The sequence below is a fragment of the Mauremys mutica genome, chromosome 4 (genome assembly GCF_020497125.1).
Source record: "Mauremys mutica isolate MM-2020 ecotype Southern chromosome 4, ASM2049712v1, whole genome shotgun sequence".
Classification (NCBI taxonomy): Eukaryota; Metazoa; Chordata; order Testudines; family Geoemydidae; genus Mauremys; species Mauremys mutica.
In genome coordinates this window covers 55,624,321-55,649,422 of record NC_059075.1, presented here as the reverse complement: position 1 = coordinate 55,649,422, position 25,102 = coordinate 55,624,321, and the positions used below count along the sequence as shown (strand labels likewise).

Sequence of the window (25,102 nt, the reverse complement as noted above, 5' to 3'; positions counted from 1 at the left end):
TAGTTCCATTGATCTCAAAGGTGCTGCTTGTGTGAGTACGGTGAGCAGGACTTGGCTCATAGTCTCTGGGAAAGCGGTGCCATCATGACACTTGTTAAGATCAGTTGCAAAGTTGATTTACAAGACGTTGAGTGAAATTAATTTTAAGTTATCTTAATTGCTAATCAGATGTGTAGCTGTTTTATTTACACAGCATGGTTGTGTAGTTTCCACTGTTTTATTGGATAAGCAAAATACCCGGGCCCAATCCTGCATTTATTGTCCGTCTAAAACTTCAGTTAAAGCCTGTGGGTGGACTCCTGCTGAGCTGACTGTACTCACAAGAGTATCATTTGAATTCAGTTGGCCTGATTTTGATTTTACTTGCACCATCATAAATCAGGAGTAACTTCGCTGTGGTTAATTGAGTTATACCACCATAAAACCAGTGTGAGATCACAATCAGCTCCAGTGGGACTGCTTGTCAGACTTTGTTCAGTGGAAGTTTTGGGTGCACAAGGAATGCACAATCATCTGGCACGACATTTGCATTTACATAGCTGTCTTGCAAGAGTTAACCTACCAACCTTTGCACCATAACAAGACAAGTGACCAGCACTGCGTCATATTAACAAACAGATGCCTGCATGCAATCCTGATTTAATAAATGATTGTTCTGCAGCAAATGTGCTTTGGAACATCTCTCCTTAAGAAATATTGTACTAGTTAAAAATGTGTACAGTTTCCACCAGATTTGCAGCATCGACAAAAGAGTAACACATCCGATTTGCTTCATATACCCAGAGACTCTTGTCCTTTCCATGCTCTTTTCTAGATTTAGCAAAATTCAATGATGGTGCTAAATCAATTTTTTTTTAACTTTCAAGGGAGAAAACACTGGCAAAATTGTGTTTTCTAGGAAAGGCTGTGTGTGTAAATGAGAAACAGTGGATAGCAGCAGAGTGATCTCCTGTGGCCCTGCTAGTACAAGCTTTCCCCATATTGTCTCCTGCTTTTATATTAATTACAACTTGCATTATCAGCTGTGAGTCTGTAGCCCGGCAAATAGAAAATACTGCCCCTGGAGACTTAGCTTCTTGTATCTATTTTCCATCTCCTTCTATTGTGCTCCACTCAGTATTCACTGCTTTTCTCCTGGTAACACTGCTCTTTAACACAATTAGGTAAGAGCAAGAAGAGCACCATATTTGACTCCCAATTATTAAAACTACTGGGAATAGATACATGTGCACTGTCTGCCTTCTATGGTACACTGCTGTAGTTTAGTTCATGATTAAATACATGTGCATTTATGTTCTAGTGTATGTATGTGTATGTGTATATACATATATATAAAATCAGCAAATGGATTTTAATCACACCACTCTGATCTTCCTCTGCAAAGCACATTTTTAAAGCTAACAATGTTATTCACAAATTGATAAGAAGCCACGTTAACAGTTTATATAGCAATTCTATCTATCTATAACTCTCTTTAGAGCAATACTGTGGGCCTGAGCCAAAGCCCAATGAAGTCAGTGGAAAAACTGCCATTAAGTTTAGTGGGCTTTTGGGGGAGGCTCTCTATATGCATAATACATTGTATTGATTAGTTCCATCAGAGTAATTCTCTTAACATGTATATTTGGGTACCAGTTTTGCTTCAGTATTCATAAAATTACTGCAAATGACTGGGAATGTGGCCAGGAAGATTTTCTTCAGGGATGCAAAGTTAGAACCTGTCTATATAAAAAAGGAAAAAGTTGGATTACACGCACACACATATCTTAATCCAAAGAAAAATAGTGGTGCCTCATGATCCACCCTTATGGTTACTGATCACAGTTTTATAATACAAAAGAGTAGTTAATTTCCCTGTGCTTAACATTTTCTGAGTATTCTCTGATTGCAACTTGTAAATAACCACTTTATTATTTTTATCTCTCCACAAAATGCTGCCAAATCCTTTTCCTCAAGAAACCCCTGTCACAAGAAATACACTGAGTTCCAAATCAATACAGTCTGTCTTTCTAAAACTCAGTCTACAAACTGAGGTCAAGCACAACTTGGACTGGTATAGACAGCTAGGGTTTTCAGCAGCAGGAAGTCTGATTCGGTGATGCTTTCCAAATCATTACATTTTCGGAACAGAAGACTTGTCCAGCTTTTGAAATATTGTATGATAGGTTTTGGATGACATTTGCCTTAAAACATAGCTGAGATGTTACTGGTTAATTATTGTAATTTTCATATATATGGTAAGGAGCTTTAACAGCAACCAGCTTAAGAGAGTCTGCAGTGTATAAAATTAACATAACTTGCTGTGTTCTCTGAAAAGTTTAGCCTAGGTGAACATGTTGCAATTATTATATTCTAAAAGAAGGTTCCAGCCTGATGTTGTTGGAGGGCTAAACTCATGCCATGCTATTGTTTCTTTCCTTTTTCATATATTTCTTCTAGCTCTTTATCTGATTACCATCCGGCAAACAGCTGACGCTAAGAGGCTGCAGAGGGCTGAAGAGCTCCTGTCTGCTGTTTGCCTTCAGCTTGAAGCTATTTGAGTGGTTTCCTAACTCAGAGATAAAAAGAGGCGCTCATAGGCACAACTCTTATTTTAATCCAGGCTGCAAAGAAACTTGCTCAGTCTTTGCATTTTATTTCTGTCTGAACTTTCTCCCCCAATTTATTTTCAGTCATAGTCTATATTTTAATAACATCTGAGCTGCTTCGACTCTTTAGACTCTTCATCTTTCTTTTTGTTTTCATTTTCACCTGACTTTGCGACATGATGGTAACATACTTTTTATTATGGTTTTTGGGGTGGCGATAATTAGCTTTTGGTGGATTTAGTTGATACAACAGTCTCAACAAACATATAATATTACCGTGTAATCAGTAATTTTTGATAGTCTTTGTTGCAGTTCTATATTAGAGAAAGTATGTGAGTTAGTTCAATAGAGTTTGTATCCTAAATCCTGTCAGCCGTGCTGACGGGTTATGGCTGTTGTGGATCCTGGGACAAATCCTGCCTGATTTACTCACTCGTGTAGTCCAATTGATTTAAGTGGGACTGTTTGTGTATATAAGGCAAGCAGGATTTGGCTCCCTGTTAGTTTTTGGTTACTTAGGGTCGGATCCAAAGCCTGTTGAAGTCAATGGAAGTCATTTAATTGACTGCAGTGGGCTTTGAATCAGGCCCGCAAAGTTTGGTTGGGTTTGGAGAAAAATATTATCTGGCTGTTCCACTCTATATTGCTGTAATGCATGTGGTATCAATCAGTTTTGGGAAATTACCTAGACAGGGTTCATTGTATATACAGGGCCTGATTCTGATCACATGTACACTGGTTTTACTCAGGGTAACTCCACTGATTTTATTTGATTTACTTCTGATTTGCATTGGTGTCAGTGAGGTCAGAATCAGGCTGTATATGCATCAGCATACATCATTCACAGTTCACGGTATTTACTGATGTTGTAGTAGTTTAGGGTGTGCATTATTTTCTCAACCAAGATTTTTTATTTTTTAAAACTTTTCTTGTCTGAAAGTGTTAGAATGTGCTTAATCTAAGTTGTCACATACAGGTGACAAGTAATGCAGGTCCAGCCCCAAGTCTGATCTGTTTCATGTGTTCTTGTTCTCCTTTTTTGCCAGAGGAAATTCCATCTCTTGCCTGCCTTCATGTGGTGCTGATAAAGCTCTTCCTGTACAGTAGAATTCCTGTTTTCCTTTAAGCAACAGCAGGGTATTGGGAATGATCAGGAAAGGGGAGGAGGACCAGGAGGAGACTACACTCAACAAAGTAGCACTGAACTGTAACTTTCAGTTTTCCTCACTTATCCTTTTAAATAGGAAGTCTTCACTCTAGAAAAACCAATACTCAATAAATTAAAAGCTATCAGGACTTATGTGACTGAAGTACAGTAGTAGAAGTCTTAGCCAAGTATTGTCAAACTTCATATGTCTGTCTTTTACATTCTTTTTTTATTGTATTTTATGTGTATTAATGTAGAAAGCATTACATAAAATCACCATATATATTATTTTATATAATCACCTGGTAATTATGCTTGACAGTTCTCGTAAGTGAACTGTTAAAGAGCGATACATCTAGAAAGTCTTTAAAAATGTGTCATATTGAAGAAAAAAATTCTTTACTAGTATATAATGTGTTTCATAGGGAGCTTATTTTTCCCACAGCTCTGCGTTTGCTTGAAGTATTTCCAAAATTCAAACTGGTGGCGGAGAGAGGGATGTGAGGGTATGCTCCCCTCCCATCAACTTTTTCCTTTACTTTTTAAAATACTTTAAAAAAAAAATTCCCCCTCACCTAACCAGATGTGGCAAAAATGGGAGAAAATGTGGCACTACACCCACTCCAGTTCGAGCTTCAAGTATTAGAGAAAAAAACATGTCAACTCATCTGCAAATAGTTCATCAGGAAATACTAAAACTTTTGGCAGAAGTGTTTTACTGCTCTACTATTAAAACAATTAATCCCAGATAGCTGTTGGAAGAGTAAAAATCGGTCCTTTATTTTACCAAATAAATCTTTGTATGTCCTCCGCTTCTAACTGCTGAAGACATATTACATTGTACAAACAGTATCAGTATTTGGCATGTTTCACAAATGCTAATGTGTATACTTTCCCTCCCTCCCCCTCTGTTTTCTTTCTGTTCCTCATTTGCTATTGGAATGGGAACTGTGGAAAAAATTCCTTGGCATTCTGACACCAGAACCCTTCATCTTGGAGAGACCACGATGATGCAACCTCAACGCATTCAGCAGGCACACCGGGGCCCTCCAGTGGGGGCCATGCTTCCCAGAGTGGAGACAACAGCAGTGAGCAAGGTAAAAGGTCAAACTTTTTCCCTGTGCAAAGTAGGCATGACTAAAATAACTTTGGCTTTTTTATGATATCAGTACATCTGCCTTAGTGTAAACATGGAGTGGCAGGCTTGCAGTGTAATCAGCTGTAACTTAGGGAGACACTATTTCCTTTTCTTAACCTACTTAGCTGCATTTTATTATTATTTCAAAGCGAAATATCTAATCTTCAAACAAGCTTTGTAATAACAATTGATTAGTTCTGCCAATTCCTTTACAAATTTGGTTATCTGCAGTTTATTTTTGAGTGGTGTAAGTAAATATAATGACAGACATACTTTCCAGCTGTGATGCAGTAGTTTGTACTGGACTGTAAACAGAGAATTTAACTTGTAACATTAGCCATAAAAGGACTCCTATAGCAAGCCATAAATCTGTTACATCATGTAAGGAAGATGAAGAAGTCAACTCTGACTGAAAAAAATCTTTTGCAGTGTTTGCCTGTATAACATGTTTTCTGAAAACATGAATTTTGAATGCTTGATAAAGGCAGACTCAGGCTGCAAAATTCAAGTCCAGAACTAGATTTTGAAAACCCCTGACTCTCCGAAGTTCAGGAAGGCCGATTCTCCACAGCTTTGCACCTTGTTCAGCCATTTCTGCCAGTGCCAAGTGGGTGTCAAACATTGCCATTCGGACTGGATAGCATGTTACATCTGCTTTGCACTCACTTGGCACAGGTGTAAATGGCTGTGCAAGGTGCAAGGCAGTGGAGAGTCAGGCCCCAGGTGTTCAGAAATTGAGTTTTGGTGGAATCTCTTGTATAGGTGAGGCTCACTGTGATTTTTGGATTTTGATCTGGGTTCACATTTTAAACATTCCCGAGGTTCAGTGTGGTAGTACCAGTTTCTCTTTGGTATATTGAACTGGGTTCCTCTCCTGTTGTTATAGATTATTTGTACAGGGTGAATTTAGATTATTGGTGCTAGAAAGTGGAAGAGGGTATGATAAAGGGTTTGATCTTACTCCCATTTGAGTCATTCAGAATCTTTTAATTAATTTCAGTGGGAGTTGGATCAGGCCTTAAGTCAATGGGAGTCATTCCATTGACTTTAACTAGATTTGGACCAGGCCTGTAATGAACTATAACAGCCACAGCAACTAATGACAAGGAGGGCTTTAATTAGAAAGCACCAGGTCAGTGAAACCTCTAGTAATTAACTAGCAAACGTTATGGTTTATAGATATAGATATAATCAATATGGATTTCTTGTCACTAAAATGATGATGATTTAGTGGAATATTTATTTATTTTTAAAGTGCCCATCCCTGTGGCATTTGGGAGTATGACATAACTTACATACGTCAATGCATTATTCTAAACTGTCCATCCCAAGCAGGACACATAGGCCCCATACCTTTATCCACTCCCTAATCCCAACAACAATAAATAATTCAGCAATGATCCATCATCAAACAATGCTTGACCACAAAGACATGTCTTGTACTGCAGCTTGGAGGACAGAAAATTTGAGCTCTGGTTGATGGCCAGCAGGAATGAGTTCTGTGGTCATGGGATCCTGCACCTGAATACCCAACTGCTAATCTCCAGGCATGTAAAGCTAGGGGCTGTCAGCAAATACTCCTAGGCTGACCTCAGTATTTGGTATGAAGCATAGGCAGAGGTCAACCCTAAGGTAGCCAGATATAAGATCTATCATTCTAAGTTATGGTCTGTGGTATTGTATGCTCACAAATATATGATACTTATTTAGGCATCCAGTGGGCTCCTGTGCAGGAACCAATTTAATCACCTGAGTGTTGCCTGGTGTGCTAGGAAAAAAATATACCTAAAGTGCTTCCCTATCTACCTGGTATGTTTCCTTTTGAAGTGCCAATCTACAAATTGAATGTCAGGACTCCAATCAGCTGCTAGCACTTGAAAGATGCACACTCCTGTGATGTTTAGGTAAAGCTCCCATTGAAGACTATGGCCTAAAACTCCCATTGAAGACTATGGCCTCCCCTCCCCCATCCTCCCAGGGAAATTACAAGAGGGTACCTATTGGAAGAAAATTCTGCAAGAATCCCCTTGTTGAATTTTCCTTGGATTGTTCCATTGGAGGGGCAGGATTGGCCCCATAACTACTGAACAGGCAGTGGTTCTATCCCCAAGCCACATGGATCCCCAGAATCTGAAAGAGGCTGCAGCCATCTGTGAGGAGAATCTGTGCCTCTCCTCCAGGTCTGGGACCCGCTTGTCTGACCCTTGCTGGCTCTCTGATCATTTGGCTCCACTGAAACTGCATTGCCAAGGCTCTCCTTTGCTGCTGCCTCTGGGGCACCGCTCCTCCAATGGGGTTTCTCTGGGATGGAAGAGTTCATGAAAGAGTTAATGCAGCCTCAGATTGCATTAATATCCCAATGGCTTTTCCACCAGTGTCAGGTGGGGTGGCAGAGGTAAGTGATCCACATTGCTCCTTCTCAGTCTTGCCTCTTCACCTCCTACTCTTTCCTGGCCCTTCCTTTCCTGATCCTCCTACTCATTCCCCTGACCCACCCATTCTCAGTTCCAGCTCTCACCCTTAAGGGAAGGTCAGTGAGATCTGGTGATGGGTGGATGCTGCCATCGATGTTGTTGACCCTCTGTGCAGGATAAGGTAGAGCCACACAAAGGGCTCCTCCCATGATGTTGTGACTGGAAAGCATTAAGCCATATGGGAGTTTTGCCTGTTTAAGGAGTGCAGTATCTGACGCAGATTGCCACAGCACAGCGGCTGCCCATTCAGCATCAAAAGGGTTAATGTAGGGGAAGTTTGAAATTAGTTAAAATATTTTGGCACTGAAAGAGTTACAAAAAGGACCTTCGGGCAGTGAATGATGAAATATTATCCTAATTTTATTAGTGGTGAGTGTCTGTGTTGTTTTTAGCATGTCACCTCAGCTGTACAAGGGGAAGCTACACTATATGCTGTATCGATCATCTAACAAACATAACTACTAGTGACCTGTAATCTACCAAGCATTTATTGACTTTAGCCTGGTTCAGATTCACAGACCCAGGTCAATGTCACAAAATACTATTGTAGCGAATAGTAAATAATGTAGTAAATATAATCAGCTTTTTTTCTCCAGTGAAAGGGAGAAAGGGTTAAATACATCTAATAATAAAAACAAAACATTCAAAACATTTTACAAAGGAGGGGGTAAAAGGAGAAGCTGATTTAATGGTCTAATGAGGCCATCTTCCAGAGACTTGTTTTGTGTAAGGCTTGCTTTGACCTTTCGCTTTGCTCAGGAGCCCAACGCTTCATTTTTCACATTCTTGCAATTACGTTAACGCTTCAAGCATTTCTGACTCCAAGTCAGCTAGCAACACCAGGCATAACTCAACACTGTGAGTTTTTCTCCTCTCTGTAGATTCATTAACAGGTCACTGGGGTCCCAACTGAAATTTAAAACTGACTGGTTCTGTTGGGTTAGTTGAGTTATGGCAAGGGAGACGGCAGGAAAGGGGCTGAGAGAAGGGGAGGAGAGATAGAAGACCCTAGGGTTTTTGGCAGGGAATATATCTGTAAAACCCTAAGCAGCACATTAAAAGGTGTGTGAAGCTTTAGCATCCAGCCATTTCATTGGGGGTGGGGGAGGGAAATCTTTAAGTCTTTTGAGGGGCTACATTTTCCTTATTCTTTGCAAAATAAAGTAAAATGTGCCTTTGCATATGTAATGTCCAAATTATTGCTTTAAAATGCTAGCAACTTCTAGTATTCTGTATTGGTTTATGCCATGGTGATGGATATGTCACCCACAGACTTTAATTCTTATTTAATCTCTTTATGGGATATTTCAAATAATGAATATGGCAGATTATGCATGAAAAGCAGGAAATCAATCTTTTTTAAGGTTTAAAAACATGTGGTCTACAGGAAACCACTGGAGAATAGTGTTAGTTTCATATTTTATGACACCAAGATTGTATACCTGGTTTGTCACATTTTTAGTTTTTTAAGTCAAAGGGCCCAATCCTTAGAGTTGTTAAGCACCCTCAAGCAGGCCTGTTGGGAGAAATTTGGGGCCCCAGTGCCTCATGTTCACTTGGTCCCCCAACTCCTCCCATTTCATTTTATTTATGCAGACATTTCAGACATATATGGACATATTTATACAGATGTTCAGCACCTCTCGGTATCAGACCCACAATGGTAAACTTGTCCATAAGTTACAAGCCAAAGGCAGGAAGCTCGTTTTGCAGCATATAGCAGCAAACTTAACAAGATGGGATCAAATCCTGCTTGCTTTACTCATGTGAGTAGTTCCACTGGCACTGGATCTATGTGTGTGAGTAAGGTGAGCAGGCTTTGGCCAACTGTAGAGAGGATCTGAGCACCGTTTGTTCAGAAAATATCTTAAATAGTCTTTAAACATTTTTCTGTGGTAGTTTGATGTTTTGTCCCACTGATTTGCCCACACTAGCTTTCTGTGGGAAAGATTAATTATCTGCTTCAGGGCAAAGTCAACAGAGATATTGACTGAAATCACACATGCTTATCCTAGGTTATATCTTTGGATTGATGCATATTGGAAAAGTTAGTCTGGGTGAGTTTCTTGTTCATTGTGTAATACATTATGATATATGAATTTGGAAACACCATTAGTTGGTAAGTCAGAAAAGGCCTTTCTTGATATTGAAACTATACTAACACAGTAGGCATATGTAAAATGAGTCTGCTTTGAAACCAAATCATAATAGATCCAGAAAGGAGGAGCTGTATTAAATAATGCAATGTGTTCATACACAGTATGCAATTGAATTTTCATACCCAAACTTTGCTATTACAAAACAACATGCATTTATGATTTTTTTGCCCATTATTCTTTTACATATCATGTGTAGATATGCATGCATTGGATTGTATGCATATCTCCTCCTTATATCTTCAGAACTTCTCATCTTAACACTTTAAAGAGTGAAGATACAGTTTTATTGGTGAAAAATTATCATTTTGTTGCTAGAAAGTAAACTCCAGGTTCTGTTGTGAAAAAGCAAACTTCCTAATAAATAATGTTTTACTGGAGATGCATCATTTCTAAAGGCACTATTTTCCTGAAGGTAAACTATGTGCACTATGAACAATTCTTAAAGAACAATGATTTTTTTCAGTTGAGGAAGATACAGGAAGAAAGTAGCTCTTATTAATTCATCTTTTCCTTTCAAGTTTTTGGGGCCTGTCCTTGTGTTGATGGGTATGAGTAATTCCCATTAATGGTGACGGGAGTTACGCATGTGCATTGACAGGAGAATAGACCCCTCAGTGTTTAGAGCACATGAAATTTACATTTTTTCCCATTGCTGTAATTGAGATGTTGACAAATTGGAGAATATTGATGAGCCTTTGTTTTAAGTATTTCTTGCCAAGTTTGTTTTATTTTTCATGGCTTGAACAATAGTGTGGGTTCAGCAGCAATGAATAATAAGGGTAGAGTAAAGATAACATTGTATTTCAATATTTTGATGTGCCAATATGAAATAAATTGTCTTAGGCAAATGGAATATGCTGTTTTAATCATTAGCTATGCATGAGAGAAAAATTGATGTTGACATCTTTGCTGTAAAATCGTTGTAATGGGGCCTTCCTTACAATTCATTTTTGTAAAATTCATTTTGTACATTTTGCAGCAATTGAACAATCCCTGTACTGTGAATAGGCAGAATTCCCAGAAATACTGAGACAGTTGGCCCAGTAACTGCTGAGCTCACACTGCACACCACATGCACATTAACCGTAGTGCTGCCAGAAACAGTTTAGCTAAAATATATTAACATATTAGTATCCACCCATCTTTCTTTTCTTTTATTCGATTGTGTGAACAAGTACATCTTTTTTTTACCATTTATGTCCCTACCTATCAACCAGTCAATGGGGCTAGAATTTCATAGTAAATCTCTTTTATTTATTGTACAGTTTTCTAGTCATTATACTGGTGAAAACTGCAGATCCCCACCTTTTATTGAATTTAAAGCTTAGAGGTGAGTGAGCTCTTAAAATATTATAATACATTTTAAGACTTACATCTTACTCTCTTAGTTTCCAACCCACATAGTTATATGCAAAAATGTTTTTTCCCTACAAATATACAAGTTATTAGATAACATTTACTATGTGTTCTAAATATGTTGTGCTGGGGTTTCAAATGCAGCTTAGGAAAACTCTGTCAATGGAATGTTTTCATAGTGGCAGGAATCTCTTTAAAATACCCCTAGATACAATATGACAGATGCCATCTGGAATAATCTTTTGCTAGTTGTTTTTAACTTTTATTTTTCCTACAGCTAAGTTCATCCCAAACTGGTCACTTACTGTTAATGGTAAACACAGTGAACTTCTTTTCTCCCTTCTCTACATGAAAGCTCAAAAGAAAATAACCAAATAATATTGCTGAAGAGATTGCTAATGGTGGGCTATTTACTTTTGCCTTTATCATTTTGGTTATGTTTTGCTTTTTTCAAACGCAGAGGGTAAGATTTCCCTTAAGGTCTTTCCCACCCCCACATCCTCTGCCAGATCTAACCCAGCCCCCCTCAAAATGTTAGCTATTATTTTATTTGCCAAATTATAAAAGTATCTGTCTGTTACAATATTAATGTTTTCATAATTCAACACTGTCAAACATGCGGTAGTAAGTGCAAGTGTTTAAATCCCTTCCTGTGTTGTTACAGTCTGACTAATTTCTTCCTATATATGTTAACTTATTTGAAAGATCTAGTGTTGGAATCTCTGGATTTTTTTTTTAACTTAGTCGTGTAAAGGGATGTCTCCTGATGCCTGTTAGAGTTTAATTTAGAGTAGTAATTAAACTTGAATACTGCCTCATAAACAAAAGATAAACAATAAACCAGCCACATTCCCTGCTGTTTCATAGCTTTCTTTCCCAGATGTTTTAGCCTGATAATTTTTACACAGTGAACTACCTAGCATGGCGTGCTGTGGACAGAGGTCAAAGACTAGTTCTGTGTAATAGATTTTTTTAAACTTTTTTTTTTTTAACAAAATGCTGGAGGATTTTTCTTCATGTAGCTGATTACATTCTGAGATACTGAAGGACACTTATAATTGATTTTGTAATTTCCCTTCCCCTCCACTTGTTTAACAAGGCCATGCTGATTTAAAAATCCTAATTTTATCATCAATGACCTAGTGAGCTTTTAAAATTATTATTAAGGTATTTTGACAATTAATTCTATTTCACTAAACAAAAGGAGAGAGCAAGAGGGAAAGAGTGGGAGAAGATATTCCTTTAAATGCTGTGTTGATCCTAAGCAACTAAAGAAATGTTGACAACAGAACATTTTTTTTCCCAAACCAACCCTCAGGCTACTGGAGCTTGTGTGTCCATTTCTGGACCATTCCACTGTCAGCCATGATCTTTCTAATTGTCAGGTACTAGTAGGCCATTCGAATGCAGAAGCCATGTTATTTTCACTGGGTGGGGTAATTACTGAAAGCTGAGAATAGCTGCACTAAAGACAGAGGGATACTTTCATGATCCCATTAGCATAAGAGTGGGTAAATTATTCATGCCAAGTGAGGATTCTATGGGGAAAAGTATAGTTAATGCACATAGTTTTTAAATGTATCCCTTTCTGCTCTGAGACTAAATTCTTGTTGGATTCAGTTCTCAGACATTTACGGGAAAGCTCTAGTGGCATGTTAGACGCAGTTCATCTCTCTCTGTTTGCAGCGCTCTCAATAGAGACCATCTGGCAAAGATCCAAAAGGTGATTAAACAAAATGATCAGCTCTTGTTGCTGTGTTACATGTCCAATACTCTGGATTAAAAAACATGACCCACAACAGTCGGCTAAAGTCATTCTTTTTTTTCTTTTCCCTATAAGAATTCAGATGGTCCACAAATGTCTATGCCATCTTTGTGTCCTTATGGCCCATAATCATGAACAGGTTGTGCAAATGGCTCTTTCTGTAGCACGGTCTGTTCCAGCAGCATAGAAAAAATTCCTATTAATTGGGTCAGTCTAATGTTCATAATGACATGGGGAAAAATTACTAAAATTTATTCTTTCGTAGACATAAAAAATGTGTGCTTTCTGCCATGAGAGAGTTGAAATCTGACAACAGGTTCATGTGATTGATTAATTTTCTTGTGACTGAAGAAATTCAAAGCATGACATTGTCATCTGCTGAAAATAGTATACAGCTCCTTATAACCAAACAAAAAGGGGGGGAAAATGAGCTGTGGTTTAACACCACAATCAGGGATGAATTTACAGTGCCATTCAGAAGAGTACTCCCTTATCATAAACAAGCTGATAATCACACTGAATCTAACTCCCAATTAGCTCTTCCTTCCCTCACAGAGATCAGCGTACATGTCCTCCTTAAGCCGTGATATGTTGCTATTGAGTCAGACAGAACATTTGTATACCTTATGTCATATTCAGAATGTAAGGATTAACACTATATATTACCAGGAAACCCAGCTAATCAGCAAGGTAATTTTCAAACCAATCACTTAGATGACTGAGTTAAGGTAAAAATGCCAAGACTGTGAATAGGGGACATATGTATCTTATCTTTTGGGGGTTGCACCAAATGCCAAGTAGTAGTGTAAATGCAACAGAAAGCAGACATTGTTGGAAAGTAATTAAAGAAATATTGAAATGAAATCTACCATATGAGTGAAATATTTGTAGAACTACTTTGTTGTTTCATTCATAACAATTTGCATGGACCTGAACAGTGATTTTTTTAAAAGGTACTTTCGGGGGGGGGGAAAGGACGTTGAAGTACAAGTTGAAATACACAGGATATAGGACCTACTGCTGAAATATTCAATCGTATAATTAGATATAGCCTGTCTCTTAGAACCAAGAATATTTATAGTCTGAAATCATTTGGCTGATTAAAGAAGGGAGCGCTTCAAGAAAAGAAGAAAGACGATGCTAACAAAACAAATAAATCAAATTCTGCTTTTAAAAGCTAAGAAGATCTAGCAAGGCTGTCAGCTCCCCTTACTATATAAGGTGAAAGCAATAGGTAAAAGATACAGACGTGTCTAGAGTGCTCAGGGAGGAGAAGTGAGGCTCCCCTAGAGTCAGTGCAATGTGGCAGATGAAAGGGACCCATATAGCCTTGGGGGTCTTAAGGCTATTACAGGGCAACTCATGCTCTGTTATCATGCTGATTTTCAATTGATTTTTGGCTGTACAGTACTTGTTGAAGGCCCTCTAGAGCATCAAACACTGCATTATGGCGATACACATTGTAATACATGTGCTTTTTGTCTTCCTGTCTTTACTTTGCCTGGTAAGAGCGGCGGACAACCATTCTGTGATTTCTCCAGCTTCTGGGGACATTTTAGGTTTGGGAGTGGGTGGAAGGAGTTTGACAGCCATCTTTACTCATTTCTTAATGCAGATTGACATATTTGTTTACAGTTTTACATTTTCCAACCAAGTGAATCTGAGATGGTTGTAAACCATTTAATATATACATTGGTTTAATCTGCACTCAGGCTTAGCTCTGTATTTGATCAGAAGGTACGTCACTCATTTTGGGGACTGACTTTACCTCCATCCCTCACAAACCTACAATGTTATTTCTTCTTACTGTAGGTAGCTGATATCAGAGATGCTTAATCCTGAGGCTGAGGTTGCCGAAACTTTCTATTTGCTAGAAAAATCAATTTAGCATATTTTCAAGTTTCCACCTCTGCTTTTATGTAGTTGTGTCCCTCATGTTGGTCCACTCTCACACACTGTGAAAATAAGAGTCACACAGCTGAGTCTTAGCTGACAGAGACACGAGTCCATAACATTTCATTTTTACTTTTTAAGAAGGTTCATTATTTTAATCATATTATTGACTAAATATTTGCTGCAAAATTCTCAAAAGCAACATCTACAATTGTGCCTGCAATTTTGCTCCCACAAGTTTTGGTGCACTCTCACTCTTTGCACGTTTCAATACATTTATTCAAACGTGCAAACAGTATATGCAAATGAAAACCAGAAGTTTTATGTGCATAAAAATATACTATGAAAAAACATGCATGTGGAAACCCTGTGGGTGCAACTTCCCATGTCAGAGTAAGGCACAGTTGAAAATTTAACCCCTGGTATTTGAGATTTGTATAGAAAGGCAGTGTGGTGTACAGGTTAAAGCACAGCACTAAGAGACAGGGGTTCTAACCATAGCTCTGGCACTGACTCAGGGCATGATCCAAGGCCCATTGAAGTCAATCGAAAGACTCCCCTTGACTTTACATCAGACTCTAATGTCTCAGTTCTGCAATTTGTTGCACACGGATGACAGCTGCTTCAGTGGCCCCTTGTATGGATGTGGCTGTCTGCCCATGTGCAACAAATTGCAGGATTCTGAAGCCTAATTGTGTGACCTTGTGCAAGTTATGCTACCTCTTTGTGATCCACTTTTCCCATCAGTAAAATGGGGGCAATAGTATTTAGCTACTGCACAAGGATGTTGTGAGTCTCAGTCAATTAACATTAGTGAAGTGCTTTGATATACTTGGATGGATGGTTATATAGAAGTGCTGAGTATTATTCTGGTATTAGTAACTGTGAAATCAAAGCAAGAGAAGCATTGGGAATGCATCTAGGTATTTTATTGCTTGTTTAGACACTTTCTCCTCTTTCAATACAGAGAAATTGGTAAAAGAAATAGCTTAACATTGCAGACTGATTTTTAAGTAGTGAGAAGGGCTACATTTTCAACATTTAGGAAGTCAGTCACCAGAAAGGGCATAGACCTGGGTACCGTTTCTAGGCAATCTGTACATGAAGGTGAAATGTTTGAAATAATGTCTTCAATGTATTAGACTTTGAGTTGTCATTATGTAAGCATGTCTTCCCATTACACATTTTTTTTTCTTGAACAAACATATTTAATTTGAACTCAGGGAAACTCTGTGTTTGTGTTTGCACTCCCTTTTATCTACCAGAGCACCCAAGGGCAATTATGCATTGCAGGATTTGTTCCAAACCAATGTTTTGTTTTGATTTTTTGTGTGTGTGTGTGTGTGTATGTGTTTCTGGAGGATTGCCTATAACACTCTAGAGCTATACAGTGGGTTGTAGTGTTTAGTGGCCTCGTGCACCAGCAATTCTGTCTTTTAGACATTGACATTGATTTTCCTCATATTGGCACAGGAAGATCGAGTCTACTCCTTGCTCCATTGCCTAAGAGTCTGCAATGTGCACACAGACAGTGGTGGCCAAGAAAGCAGGTTTAGGGCATCAAAACTGGCAGCTCTAGTATGAATACCCTGCTTGATATTTTAGAGATTCTTTTTGCCAAATATCACATTCAATGCATTCATTTTGCTGCGGGGGAAATGATAAAGAAAAAATTTACACACAATATATTTTATCATTACAGTTCCTTTTCATTTTGGCCCTTGTAAATATACCAGGTTAGCTTTAGTACCATGGTTTTCCACAGAAGTTACTTATAATAACATTGTTAAATGCACCAAATACAAGACACATTCCATAGTTGTGCTATTCATAAAAGCTCTCTTTTGATTTTGGGCCAGGGGCAGACTCTCCACTGGGCATTCAAGGAGATGTTTTCCAAGAAAGGGGGCTAGAGTCAGCTGGAAGACAGGTCTTCCCTGTTCAAAAGAGTGGAAATGATTTTGAATGTAGGAGGAGGTTATCTATATAAGGTCCTGATCCTGCTTCCACTGATGTCTATAGCAACTGTGTGACTTGAACAGGAGTAGGATCCGGTCTCAAATCCATATCCGTTTCACAGAGTTTGGACAATTGGGGTTGCACACCTATGCAATTGAGACCAGAATATGGCTCTTTAATATTCAAATTTACACTGCTATTAATTTCATAGGAGAAATTCCCATAGAAACTGCAACTGAGCTCTTGATACACATACCGTATCTCCAGGAACAAAAACAAGAGCTCTTCTTAAAAGTATAAGTAAATGTTAATAATGGTTTCCCAAATTCTAAAGAAATCCATCTTTTAAAGGGAGCATCGTCATATTTTCTCATATTTGAAGGGACAAATGGAAATAACTCTTGCCAGGGCCATTTCTACATAGCTTTGTAAAAGTACAGAAACTATCCTCTTTTTTTCCTAGATTCCTTTAAAAATCAATGCACTTAATTCTGTTATAATTCTACTAGTGTTTATTTTAGGTATTCTGGGGAGATTGAGGTGGTGAATTGCTGCCAGTGGCTGATGTAGTGAATGTAATCCTATGTTCTAGCAGTTTCACAGCTGCTATGGGAGTGTACTCCAATATAGTATCTGGTCCCTGCACAGGTGTGCAAGGGGTTAAAGGCACACGGAGCCCTCCCCATTGTTCTTTCACAGGAGCCGCCCACAGTTGCAGTTCTTGCACTCGCCTAAGCACAAAGACTGCGTAGGACTAATGACACCAAAAGGGGCAGGGAGGAGTGGATCCATTGCAGAGAATGTGCACTAAAACCCTTTAAAGGCCTGGGTAATCCTGTGACATAATGCCTCTCAAGCAGGGGCGGCTCTAGGCATTTCGCCGCCCCAAGCACGGCAGGCAGGCTGCGTTCGGCGGCTTGCCTGCGGGAGGTCCGTTGGTCCCGCGAACCTCCCGCAAGCAAGCCCCCCGCGGCGCCAGCAGAGCGCCCCCCGCGGCTTGCCGCCCCAAGCACGCGCTTGGCGTGCTGGGGCCTGGAGCCGCCCCTGCTCTCAAGGCTCCTATTGTGGGGTTGGGCCTATAAGGCACCAATGAGCCCACAATGTGCCAGCCACGGACAAGAGAGGAATGGCCACAGGATCAGCAGAAAACGGGAAGAGAGAAAAGCATGAGGCATCCAAGAATTATGTCCAAGGAAGCAGGAAGAGGAGAGGATAGCACATCCAGAGGGGCAGGGACCCAAGCGGCAGTGCAGCATGTGCAGGGGGAGAGGAGAGTCAGGAAACAGGGAAGCATGTGCAGGAGAAAGGAGGAGAATGGGACCGAGTGGCAGGAAGGCATATGCAGGAGAGCAAGGGGAGAGAGAAGAGAGATGGAGGGAGAGATGAAATGAAGAAGAGAAGTAGAAAGCATTTGCCTTAAAAAAAATCATATTGCATTGAAGACAGCTAGTAATACATAAATATTTTGCTCAGATGCTTGACTATGTTGGGTCACTTTGTAGAGCCAGCTTCAGGGGATATCCCCAACATAAGGGGATCTTCTGGTGGCATATAGCAGTTGTAATGGCTCTGATGCCACTACTCCCTCCCTGCAGCAAGCATAAGTGCTGGAACTAAGGGTGCTGACGGTGCTGCTGCACCCCCTGGCTTGAAGTAGTAATAACAACCCAAATACATGGTTTCTGCCTTAAGCACCCCCACTGTAAAAATTGTTCCAACACCACTGGCAGCAAGCGTAGCGGGCCTGGCTTGGGGCAAAAGGGTATGTTTTCCCTGTGCCCTGCTGATTCCCAGGTCCCAGAAGGGCCTTTCCAGCCATTGGCAAATGACAAATGTTTAAGCGTTCCTCTGGCTTTTCTAACTTACACCTGGGGACCAGCCCAGCATGCATCCCATGCAGGCTTGGGGAAGCTCAGGAGTGGTTTATAGCTGGCTATCTTTGCATCCTTCCAATTTGCACTGTGCGTTCCTCAGCCACAGCCAGGGATTGGCACTTTATATTTCTCCATGTAAGCAAAGCCATTGCTGTAGCTGCAAGCATGATGTGATGCAGTTGTAAATGGGAGCAAAAGATGATCTGCAAGTTCTCTAAGATGTGATTTATGCTATGAAAATGTTTGACAACCCCTGATTTAATCCTTAACTATGTAAAGAGCTATTTTTCCTCTCCCAACCTGGTGTTAAGGCTTTCAGGCTTATAGGCTGCCATGTTAAGCAACTACATTCATCTACACCTTCCTTTCTTTGTATCTGTCCAGAGATGCAAATTGGTCATATTAAAAACTGAACGCAGCTCCTCTTATATGTCGAAAGTTCACCGGAAAGGAGTCTGACACATACATATATGGATTTTTATTGCAGGGCTGAGCTCCAAGCTTTGAAATTATTTATGAGCATAAAATTCAGAAACTTGCATGAACTCCCTGTCCAATTTTACAGTCCTGGATCAAGACTGTATTTATATATCACATAAATACTGGAAATCAGAATCATTCAGCTCACGCTTCCCCTTTACTTCCTCTGACCTCAAACTCACCACTTAATGGCTGCACTCTTGTCAGTGAAGGAGTCTTCACTCTGCATCTGCTAGAGAGGACTGTTCAAGAGAAGCATAAACTTCTACCAGTCCAACAGGAGCTGAGTGCTCTCCTAGTTTCCCTTGCCCCGGGGAACAGGTGTAGGATTGAAATGAAATCCTCTGACTGAGCCAAACTGTATTGTGGGCCTATCACAAAGCCTACTAAGTCAACATAAAGCATTCTATTGACCTGAATGAGCATTGGATCAGGCCCTTATGCTTGTATAAATCCAGAGTAACTCCACTGAAGTCAATGGAATTACTCTGGGATTGCACCAGTGTAAATGAGGGGCTAGTTTGGCTCAATGGTAATGCATTATTAGTCTGTGTTTTGTGGGACTGGGCAGCCATCCAGTTAGATATAAAGAGTCCAAGATTATGCAAGTGTGGTGGCATTCTGCATCCACTAACACACTATGCCAGCCTTTTAAATGTTTTAAACAAAACAATTTCCCACTAAAAGTGTGAAAGGAAGCTAACATTCATTTTCTAGATGAGCACATAATGAAAACTCTTGCTTTTCATATTTCTGTGCTACCAAACTGTAAAGCCTGTTTTGCATAAAAAGTACTTAGTTCACAAATCATGTAAAATTTAATGAGTGTAACTTTTATTGTGTCAGTTCACTGCCTTGAGAAAATTATTAAAACTCCATGTCTTCTTTACAATCAAAAGGCTACCACCTTTTTAGTATTTCTTTATTGCTACCTTTTATTTTTATTTCTCAGAATTAAACCAAAATCTGAGCTATGATTTGCCACTAGTTAAAGATTTTAATGTAATAATTTGCATTTTGGAGATGTTAAATATTTTTCTTCAAGAAACGGCTTGGGATATGGAGCTAGTTATGAAGTGGGATGGAATGAAAATCTTTCTTGTGCTTCAGCATATACCTTCCATCTTCTGATGTACCTGTGATAGCCAAAGTGGGGCCCCAATCCTGTAAAGATTTACACACATGCTTAGCTTTATGTATTGCGAATACTCCCATTGAAGTCAATGGAACTTCTCCCATGAGTTACGCTGAGCATTAGAGTAAATTTCTGCAGGATTGGGGCCTAAATGGTGAATGGCCACTTAGGGTCTAAACCGCTTCCTGATTAAGTCAGTTGCAAAGCATCCTTTAATTTCTACAGTGCAGGATTAGGCCCTTAATTATTGGCTCTTCTACAACTGTGTTAGTATTGTAACTAGTACACGTATTCTGTTACCTAGTTTCTTAATTGGGCTGGTTGAAATTTTTCACACAGGATTTTTCATCAGAAACAGCATTTTCTCAAATATTAAGCTTTTTAAAGGTCAACATTGTCAACATTTTCTGTTTTTCATGAATTTTTCCAAGATTTTTGACCAAAATTTTTATTGAAATATTTTCCAAATTAAAAAATATAGCAGAAAATGGGCCCATTTTGAATCCTGCAAAAATAAAATGACTTCTGCATTTTGAATTTTTGGGCAGAAATTGTTATTCTATTTTCCAACCATCTGTATTTAACAATAGGCTAGATCAGGGGTTGGCAACCTTTCAGAAGTGATGTGCCGAGGCTTCATTTATTCACTCTAATTTAAGGTTCCGCGTGCCAGTAATACATTTTAACGTTTTTAGAAGGTCTCTTTCTATAAGTCTATAATACATAACTAAACCATTGTTATATGTAAAGTAAAGTTTTTAAAATGTTTAAGAAGCTTCATTTAAAATTAAATTAAAATGCAGAGCCCCCCCGGACCAGTGGCCAGGAGCCGAGCAGTCTGAGTGCCACTGAAAATCAGCTCGCGTGCCGCCTTTGGCACGCGTGCCATAGGTTGCCTACCCCGGGGTAGATGTAGGCTATGTCTATGCTATGAGCTAGAAGAAAATAAAAGAACCATCAGGAAGAGCGTGCTTCCTGAAAAAAGAAAAATCTTACTGGTTTGACAGTAACAAAAATAAACCAGAAGGTTTGTCAGTTGTAATTTTTTTTCTAAGTTTGATGCTCACTAGGAGCCTAATTTACAAACATTTAGTTGAGCAAATAGCCCTTACCCATGCGAGTAGTCCCATTGCAGAATCAGGCTCTTGAACTTCAGTTCTCATGTCGACTACCTGTTTGACATGCTGGCAGAGATAATTTTCAAATATGGCTAAAGGAGAACATGATTGGGAGTCGGGACGCCATGTTTTATCCCAACATTTTCATTTCAATCCTAAACTGCAAATGCTTTCCTTATGAAGAAAGGCAGTAGGGTTTTCATTTATTTCTTTGTTTTTACTTATTAGATCTTTACTTTGACTGATGGCCTTTCATGCTCTTGGAAGTCCAAACAATGTTAGTCTCACATTGTGTATTCAGAAATTATGAAATTCTTTTTGATAAAACATCTGCTACCATGTTAGCAAAAAAGATGATTAGATTTCTGTCTTTCTGAAGCATAAAAAAAGTCCAGTATCTTCTGTCAGAGAAGAAGATTCCAACCACTAGACTTGACCAGTTTTTTTTCAGTAGCTTTATTTTTCCTTAGTTCAATATTGCTTTAGCTTTTTCATGTAGAATACTAATGTCCTTAAATTATATATTACAAATTTACCTTTGATTCTTACACTAGTTCAGTAGCCTTAATTCTTAAGAATAATATAGGTATCTTCCATCCATTTGACTGTAATATACTCATTTGTGGTAGTGCCTCAACGGATTTGCTATTATATTTATCCATTTTCAGAAAATTTCAAAGCAACAAAAACATTGTAGATATCTTCATTGGTGGGAGAAACACTTTGTTTTACTGTAAATTCATTATCCTGATAATTTCCTTATGCTGGATTTTATTAGCAGTTCACATTCCCAAATTTGAGAATACTTTGGCATAAAGTCCTGTCTGTGGACAAGATTTTATGAAGGAAGACCTTTCTTAATTTCTTAGAATTTTTATTCTTTCTATTAATCTGTAATTTAGCCTTACTTACAGATTTGTCTGACTTTTTTGTTTTGTCTTCTGAATCTGTAAATTTGGACAAATCATATAGACCAGACTTTCTAATATAGTAATTCATCATTTAGGTTTGGTTTCAGGCCCTTCTTTCCTTCTTGTAAACTAATCCCACAGTCCTGGGACCCACCAAAGAGAACGTCATTTCAGCAAGAAGTCCACACTAGTAGAATTCATGTGTGCTGTATGATGAATAACCTTCCTTTAAACTTTCAAAAGGCTATTAATGATTTTTGTTTAGTAGATATCAATTGTCCTTTCTTTTAGATTTGCTGAAGAATTTTCAATCTTTGTAAAGTAATTTTCTGCGTTCTTAATTTTACAAATGTAAATATAAAGTACACAGTAGATCCACAGTTGCCTTCAGTGTGTGTCAATGGGAGTTGAGTGTGCATATATGAAGGCAGAATTTGGCTCAAAATATCTTTGTGTGTGTGTGTACGTATATGTGTGTGTGTGTGTGTGTGTGTGTATATAGTAATATTTGGTATGTGGGGAGGGAAATTATATAGAGCTATAATCAGAGGCTACAATCTTGATTGTGCTTTTCTTCAGTTATCATTTTTTCCTAAATATCTTCTATAAGCTCAAAGCAACTTCTTCTGTTTGTATTTGGGATGTGAATATACTTTTCCCCTTCTTTATTCACATGTAATCATTTTATCTGCGTCTTTAGAGTATTTCCTTGTAAGGTTCAGCTGCTCTTAAGGTACTGAAAAGTTGCCTGGTGTATAATATGTAATCTAGGAGCAAGTCTAACACAACTCCTTTGGGTATGATTCCCTTTTTGGTCACCTTGGTAGAGTTCTTGGCTTTGATCAGAAGGGTATAGTTGAGTCTCAGCTGTGGTAATGTGCAGGATAGGCATACATGCACAGTTCAGTGGGAACTCCCATTAATTGATTATTTCTGTTCTACTGTCTGGCAGCCAATTGCCAGACATAAAACAATTCATTCGCTCATCAGATTGTTTAGGAAGGATACGTTTCTCATGGATGAAAAATTTTGTAGGGTAGGAGGAGAAAACAACACTCCAACTGCATGACATTTTATTAAATGTTCCTTGAATCTTCTTCTATAGCCTACACTTGCAGGAGGAGGATGTTTTATTTACACAAATAGCTCTTTTCCATCTCAAACAGCTGTGATCCTGTGGCTTTATTCTAGACAAACTTTGATTCTTTGCTGGCTCTTTATAAGAATAATCCTTCAAAACCAATTGTTGAAAGGCCCTGTGTTCTGATGCGTCTCTTTAGTCTTTTTGGTATAGCTCAAAAATCAATGTCCTAACTTTGCAACAGTCATTCATCAATCAAAATGTAAATGTCATTCATAATTTTTAAAAATATGATTTTAAATAAAATAATTTAAATTTTAAATCCTTTAGTATGTATCAGAAACAACATTAGAATGTTTCACTTGGTAATCTACAGTGTTTATGGAAGGAAATTGTCTTCCTTACATACATTACATTACTTTCAATTTCCATTTTCTTGTTTCTTTTATTTGGCTTCACACTCATGTTAGCCTTTCTCTTTGCCATTTTCTTTTGCCTTTCAGAAGATTTTCCTAGAAGCACCTCTCCTTTGATTTAATTCTTAGCTAGCCAATTTTCTTTTTAGGTTCCTAACAACAGAAAAACTTAAAACTGTTCTTCTGTTCTCCATTCTACCTCTTTTACAGCTGGTGCCTCTCTGGGGTCTTTCTGTTAGTTGCATTAGGTATCCATGAGGTTTGTAGGTTGCAGGTTTGGGGGAGAGCCATAGACTTTTGGGACTGATTTGCCTAAAAAGAGATTTGGGCTTAGTTAAGTTTAGGACTTAGACAAAGATTTCAGTCTGTTCTTTCCTTGAATCAGTCAGTTCAGCCCATCCCTATTAAAAGAAGTAGAAGAGACCCACAAAACACGTTAACATTTTGTAATGTCCAGGGGAAGCCACTGAAACTTGGCCTTCATTTAGGATTCCCTCCTGAGGAGCAAATTCCCATGGCTGCTTTTGAAGCTTTAAAAGCTTTGGTTTTGTTTTAAAAGGCCTCTGAGCATAGGCAATGTTTTCATAGGCATTTAAAAACAAAAAACATAGCTTTTAAACCTTCAAATGTTGCTGTAGGGATTAGCTTCACTGCTCAACAGACTAAGGATGAGATAACACCTTCAAGAAGTGTGTGCATGTTTGGATTTTGTGAAAATTGTGATGCAAAATCTCGAATGACCTACAAGTATGCTACACTGTAAAGTGGTAGCTCTGTGTGTGTGTTTACATCTCTCTCATTGTTATATCTTGTCTGTTTCATTGTAAAGCATCTTTACAGGTAAACTATTCTTTTGACTTTCTTTGGAAAGATTGGCATAGATCAGCTCATATGATTTTTGAACATTCCTTCATTTGGTCTATATATATGCCCTCTGGGTGTAAATGCTGGAAAATGGTCTTCAGTAGAACAGACTGAGTAAAAGTCACCCATTATGTTTCATTATCTAAAGATCATTTTGCCTCAGCATTATTATTGCCTTCTACAGTTAGCATTACTTTCACAGTAAAATTTTTTAGCGCCCCTTGGTATAATTGAATGATTCACATTTATTGTAGCTAAAGCCAGATGTAAGGCTCTTGAATTAGAAAACAGGGATGAAGATATAACTATATAAGTTGCTGAAAAGGTCATAAACAGCAATGTCTATGCACCATTTTCAGCTGTATAGCTCTTCAGTTCATACAACATAGGTGCAAATCTCTGCTTACATTTTTTCAAATTTTTATATTTGAGGATAAAATTATTATGCAACACCACTTTGTTTTCAGGTCCCTCTGCCGCCCCCCAAAGCTAAGAAGGCATGTAAACATATGTTCCAGGGTTGCAGATACTAAATTGGCAATCTTGGCACCAAATAACCTGCTGGAACTAAAATGTCAATTCAGAACATGTGCTTAATTTAACAGTCCATAACCCAGTTTTTAGAACATTGAAATACCTACCCTGAGGAAAGCTCATAAAACGTAGGTCTTTAAAGTTCATAGATTAGACCAATGAAACTGCAGCCGTTTTAAGAATGTGTATCTTCATTGGCTCCTATTAATC

General features: G+C 38.6%; 1 protein-coding gene across 16 annotated transcripts in view; it reads left to right on the top strand.

Annotated features, from left to right (window-relative positions):
- The window catches only part of MEIS2 (Meis homeobox 2), a 180,897-nt gene that overhangs the window by 11,303 nt on the left and 144,492 nt on the right, over positions 1-25,102 (top strand). For all 16 annotated transcript variants that reach the window (XM_045015795.1, XM_045015798.1, XM_045015799.1 and 13 more), the window contains exon 7: positions 4,718-4,832. In XM_045015795.1, the coding sequence (XP_044871730.1) occupies positions 4,718-4,832 (115 nt within the window). The remainder of the gene's footprint in view (positions 1-4,717; positions 4,833-25,102) is intronic.